At 39.1% G+C, this 6,604-nt stretch overlaps 1 protein-coding gene across 1 annotated transcript; it reads right to left on the bottom strand.

The window, feature by feature from the left end:
* Window positions 1-682: 682 nt before the first annotated feature.
* oaz1a (ornithine decarboxylase antizyme 1a) lies at window positions 683-5,864 on the bottom strand. Its single transcript, XM_023267268.3, is given in 6 exon segments — window positions 683-1,315; window positions 2,059-2,144; window positions 2,493-2,668; window positions 2,766-2,852; window positions 2,854-2,920; window positions 5,665-5,864. Coding segments are annotated over 6 exon segments (666 nt in total). The 5' UTR covers window positions 5,784-5,864; the 3' UTR covers window positions 683-1,184.
* Window positions 5,865-6,604: the final 740 nt, after the last annotated feature.

The following is a 6,604-nucleotide window of genomic DNA, read 5'->3' on the forward strand; positions in this document are numbered from 1 at the left end:
GGGTCAGTTTTTGCTCATGTGGAACAAAGAATTCTGAATTATACCAGTGAAAGGACAATGTTGGCACATCTGTCCATGAACTAAACCCCCGCATAAAGTAAATCATGCAGCAAGAAAACCGCCCTCAGCACACAAGTTATTCTACTGAAGAATGGTTAAAAAATAAAGTTAATGTTTAGGAAGTGCAAAGTCAAAGTCCTGACCATAATCAAACAGTAATGTTGTTGAAGGAGGTGAAGCAAGCAGTGTGTGTGAGGAAACATCCCAGAGTTAAAGTTGTTCTGTATGAATAAATGGGACTGATCAACAATGAATGTTTCACTTAAGTGACCAGACACTGAAAACGAAGGCTTATACAGACCACAGATAAGTTCAATTGGATTATTCTTCCCACTAATATGGCATTTTGTCTTGTTTTTGTTTAATTAGGTTGTCTTTTTCTACTTATTGAGCTTCTTAAAAGCAAGATATGATCATGAATCACATCAGATTTATGCAGGAATATAGAAGATTCAAAGGCTGTCGAGATCAATGGTATGTAACAGACAGCTACTTGCTCCGGTTTTGAATGTGGCCAACAGTGTAAACATTTTTCTCCCTTCAGATGCAAACAGCACATCATTCTGTCAGATAGCTTCACTATTAAAAGCTTAATGTCTGTATGAATCACATCACCACTCTCTAAGGTGAGCACTTTTATTTAGTACAGTTACAACATGCAGATTTCTATCAAGTGGATCAAAACAAAAAATCATGCACACATTAAAAAAAAACTACATTAACAGGAGAATCAACTGATAATTACTACGAAAACACATCTACTTACATGAGTAAGATTTTAAATTTATCATAAATATACTGTGGAGATGATCAGGGTTCAGGAAGGATGAACAGAGTCAGCACGACACATCATGGAGAGTAATACAGTGGTGAGGATGCATCACCCAGATATTATGTGGGCGTTTGCTTTACATTCCTGGCATATTAACATCTTACCCTAGTGCAAATCTCATTGAAACACAGCACACGGTAGGTAAAACAAAAAATAAAAAAGGAGCCTTTGACAGGACACCTCGACCATACTAAACTTGGATAATATATTCATTTCCAGAAATTATAAAGATGTGTGGGTGTGGATTGAAAAAAAAAAAGAACAACAAACATCTGTAACTGCTCAGCGTCATTTAATCGTCATCGGAGGAGTCTCGCTCGATGCTGTACGCCATGAAGAAAGCGTCAGGGCGGGAGGGGACGAGGGGATGACCCGGTCTCACAATCTCAAAGCCCAGGAAACTGAATGTACGCAGCAGGGATGCTGGCAAGAGACGAGATTTGAAGAGCGTCAGCAAGACTGTGACACTGACAGAGAAGCTACATTTTGACATACAATCATAAGAGCCTGTATGTTTGAATGCATAGATTCAGAACACACCCAATAAAATATCACTAATTACTTTATTTTAGCTTTTAAATACAAATGTATGGAGCCAGGAATTGTAGAAGATAGTGGTTTTATAGCAGCTAATGGAGATCTAGATAAACAAAAACACAGATAGGTCTAGTTCACATTTATTACTGTTCATTATTATCACAATTCTGTATACCGTACATTTGATAAGGGCGTATCAGAAAAAGGTAACCATCATATCACATACTCAGATCTAGAAACTAGCTTGTACTTATTTACATTAAGTTCCAATCATAATGTTGCACCACAAATCAAGACAACAACAGACAGAACATAAGAAAATCCACTTTTACACATATAAAGTAAGCATCTTATTTGCATAGACAAAGCTAATTAAACTCATAAAAATTTCTCCTTTATCTGAACACAAAAATATTAGAATTTAAAAAGAATAATCTACTCCCTCTATCTGTTGAGAAGCATGAAAAAACTGTTTAGTGAAAAAAAAATGAATGTAATTATAAATGTGGGAAATAAGCGTTGTCATTAAAAGGTGAAAAATAAATAAATTCTAATTACTCATGCTGTATCAGAGTTGATATATCAAGCATTAACAGTGTAAGAAACCCAGGTAAAGAATGAAGTCTCACCTCTATCGTCACGGCTCTTATGAAAACAGATGAACACGTGATCAACCCGCAGCTGCTCTTCTGCAAATTCCAGCAGAAGGGCAAAACTGTAAAGAAAAACAAAACAGCAGCCAAAAAGTGTTAATGTTTCATTGGAAGGTTGTTAATCAATTCAGAAGAAAATGACATGGATGTGATGGTTTAAGTGCATTTCTATGAAAAAATGCAGATCTAAGCAGTAGTGTTTCCCCAAAGCTTTGTCAATCAGGCTTTAACAGTATTCTATTTCCTTTCTTATTATTATCTACATTTACACACAAGCTTTATTTTCATACTGTCAGTTCTTAACTTTGGCATTTTGTTTGCTTTTAAAAATGTAGATTTAGTTTCATTTCAAGGATAACAAAACTAAAGATTGCCTTTTTAATCACTGACAAAAAGGTTTTACTGCTGACCCGTCTTTGCTGCCCTCGGGCAGAGCTCCAGGAGGGATTTCAACGTAAAGGTTCCCCCCTTTCAGCGCCGCCCTCCAGACACAGTGCTTGCCTTCGGATCGACGGGGCTCAAAGAGCAAGAATCGCACTCTGCCGTTGGCAGGTGGAGGCTCCTCAAGAACCAGCAACTGAGCATCCTGGGAAGACCGAGAGGAAAAGTGTGACACATTCAGTTTTGATGATAGTAAGAATAAAGTAAGTTTCTAAAAAGTATTAAAAAGTTGATAGACTTACAGAATAGAATAGCTTAGCTGAAAGATTGTGATCCCGCTGGTCATTCCCTCGCCCACCTGGGATCTTCAGGGGTGGGAGAGGGGCATCAGGAGCACCACAGAGGCCCCGGACACGGGTTACTGCAACAGCGGGAGCACCTCCTGGGACTGGAGATACTAGAAAGCGACACAAACGCACACACAGACGGCGCCATTGTAAGTGGAATATTCACCGGAGGTTCTGTCACAAAACACAAACCAACCCTGAATATAAGCAGCGGGCCTGGCACACATTACACCGTGGAGTGATTTGTCATGGAATGACAGTAAAACATTTGCTAAAGTTGAGTGAGTCTTTAGACACAAATGCAGCGCTGGGGGGCAAAATCCAATCAGTAACGGTTCTCATTTTTGGCAGACATTTTTACAGACGTCATGTGCATTAACTTAGACAGGAAGCAGGAGCGGTTTACGTGACACTACCGCATGACCACTGACTCACTGAAAACAAAATTTCACAATTTAATGAGTCAGCTTTCGATCAAATGTTGACTACAACTGCTTGAGGAACCTTTTGTTTTCATCTAACAAACACATATCAAGGTCCTCACTGCTTTCCCATGTGGAAAACGCCCTTGTTCATGTATGAAGCACATTCAACTCACAATATTTTGCATGTCTTGGTGTCACCAGGGTTAATTTAAGCTTGTTGCAGGGCAGGAAGCCAGCTAGTAGAACAGGCTATGTTTGTCTAACCATTAGCCTACTTTAGCCCTTCACCAACCATGTCGCTCCAGTTTACAACACACGGACAAACACCATTCAGCAGCCATTTTAATTCAGACCTCTGTCAAAGCACTCCATAGATTTAGCTCAGGCTTGCTGGCGTAGATGTCTGTGTGTAGCTGCATACATTTACAGTGTTGGGAGCAGGCCTATTCTCAGAGCTCCTACTGGGAACAAAACCCATTAGCAGCAGCCCAGCGAAGCAAATGCTCTCAGGCACACAGATGCTCTCTTGCGCAAATGCCACTGCTGCGCTATATGTGGAACAGATGTGTGAAAACCAAATGAGAAACCGTGTCATTCACATAACAACACTTCAATACGTAATATCCAGCTTACTGCCCAATCTTGCACGGCAATAGAGAATTAAAACTTACACCATTCCTCCCTAAATCAGATTATCAGATTAAGAAAAGCATCCAATTACTATCTTTACACACTTTACACACATCGCTTCTCCTTGCATTACATGCACCACATGGCCTTTTTTTTTTTTAAGTCTATTCAACATTCTTTGAAATTAGCTTCTGTTTGCCAGAATGCAATGTAAAGAACCACTCATCTTTAGGACTTCAGAATTTAAATATTATTGTGGGAAAATGAAGCTTCGTATGGGCAGCTTGTGATTACACCAACCTCTTATCAAAACAAAGCACAGAATCTGTACCGGTGAGTCAGTCTATGTGTGAAGGCACCTGCTGGTGTCTTAAAAAAGCAAAGAGAAAACTACATGTACATCTCACTATTTATTATCCTCGGCTTCTATCATAGCTGTGACACAACTGCATCTACGTTCTTCCCATAAATACCCACAATCATTAGAGCGAACAATAACAACAATCAAACACCCAATAAACAAGCTTCTGTATACAATATGTCATCGCTGTACTCCTATGTGCCCATACCACCCCCCTTCGCAGTGCAGTGGAAATTTCCTATGAGTGCTTCACAACACTATAGAACACAGCGTCGACCAAAAAAAATCCTGTCAGGACACGGCTGAGGTATCAACACCCCTGAGCCGAAAATTATGATTAATACTTCCAGGCATCAAACGCTACAAAGGTTTCCTTCCAGTCAATCAGCACTTATATTAAAAAACAGACGATCAATCCTCGGAGTCCTTCAGCTGCCTATGCACTGATTAACACAGTAATAAATTACACTGAAGCTCACTACAATGGTTGTTTTAGATGTTGATTAACTATCGAGCCAAACTATCCAGTAACAAACCAAACTGGGTCAGGTAATTCCTGTTCGGGACGTTGCACAATGTCTTAGTGCGAGCTAGCACCTGAGCCCGAGGGCCAAATGGAAAAAAAAAACAAGGCGTGAAGCAACAAATCATCAATTCAGCCCTCATTTCAACTACGTCGGTTAGCATCCAGCTAACGTTTACATACCGTTACATTAATATTTTAGCGGCCCGTATAATAAGCCCAAGACAAAAATAAAAATCTGCGTGAAATACAACAATGGCAACCTGGTCTCACTACCTCTGATACTTATCGGTGCAGCGACGAAAACATGAAAACATCCGCGTTTAACCAAACTGACGTTAAAGCGCTAGCTAATAGCTAAAGTAGCTAATAGCTTCACGACACTGACATTTACGTAAAGTTGTGCGAACGCTCTTCAAATGACCGGAAAATAGAGTTATTAAGGGTTTTTACACCCAGCCTTGGTATTGTGATGTTTTTGACAATTGCTATGTCGACGCTCTTAGTTAGCTAGCTGGCCAATAGCTTAGCATTTAGCCAACACATTTCTGCGGCGTTTCACATATTAGCTTATGCGCTAACGTTAGCTTAGCTAGCTGGCTGGAAAAAATCAACAGCGGTCTATTTCTTGGATTCCGATGTTCTGCTAATGTTTACAATTTAGATACAGTGCTGTATTCTTAGGTAATTTTGTACATATGTTTTCATGAAGTTATAACAAACCAAACGCGGTTCATAGTATGATTTAGATTCGTCAACAGACATAAGCGCTGCTGTTATGTAAACAACAAACATGCAGAATTGTGTTAGCGGCTCCAGGAAATACACCGAGCTCCACAGCTAGGCCGCGGCTTTTAAACTTAGCTTAGCTCGCCAAGTTCACTGATAAACAAGCTGACAGCGACCGCAACGTACCTTTCACTTTCAGGTTTATTACTGGACTGCTCGATAACGGGCATTTCGGATAAGTTTCTCTCTTTTTCTCTAACAAAACAATGACTATTCAAAATCGTCTGTAGGTTAGATTTAACCATCCGGCCAGCGTCCACACCAGCTGCTCGCTCTGTCCGCTCCTCGTCGCAATGCTGGGCTGCCTGAGCGGAGAGCTGCGGTGGTTCAGGAGGGGAGGATCCTGACGTTTACTGCCGACAAATGACGCAGTTACTGAGGCTTTACATCCAGAATTTCACGTTTAAACTTCCTGTTGTGTTACACAGATTGAAGAAAAAACGTAGTACATTTATTCATACATTTAAAGAACACCTAAGCACGTAAAAAAAGCATTTATTAAGTATTTATATAGCATCTAATACACAGGGGTTAGGGCTTTACAGGCAAAGGCAAAAATAAAAACATGTTAAAAGAAAAGAAAAAAAAAACAGCAAAGTAAAATGAACTTATTTTTTTTTCTGTTTTTGTCACATTGAGATTTTAGATATGCAAGTCAATTTGGACATTATGTTTTTTAAAAAATCTTTGCAAATGACATGTTTTCTATACTATAATTTGCACATTGCCTCTTACAAAATGTTGTATGTTCAGTGTCAGATATGAGTTCTTAACTGCAATTCTATCTATCTATCTATCTATCTATCTATCTATCTATCTATCTATCTATCTATCTATCTATCTATCTATCTATCTATCTATTTTAATTTTTAAATTAATTGAGACACCAGTCTTCATAAAAATAAAATGGATTAAATAAAAACAGCGGGGAAACACAACAACTTTCTTTAGCATACTTTCAAAACAAATAGAACATTTTGGGCCCAGACTATACAGTGATGTGTAGATCAGTAAGTTCAGTCAATTAAAAATGTGATTACTCATCCAGGTGTGCTGGATTCAAGGT

Source organism: Amphiprion ocellaris, chromosome 2, assembly GCF_022539595.1.
Source record: "Amphiprion ocellaris isolate individual 3 ecotype Okinawa chromosome 2, ASM2253959v1, whole genome shotgun sequence".
Lineage (NCBI taxonomy): Eukaryota > Metazoa > Chordata > Actinopteri > Pomacentridae > Amphiprion > Amphiprion ocellaris.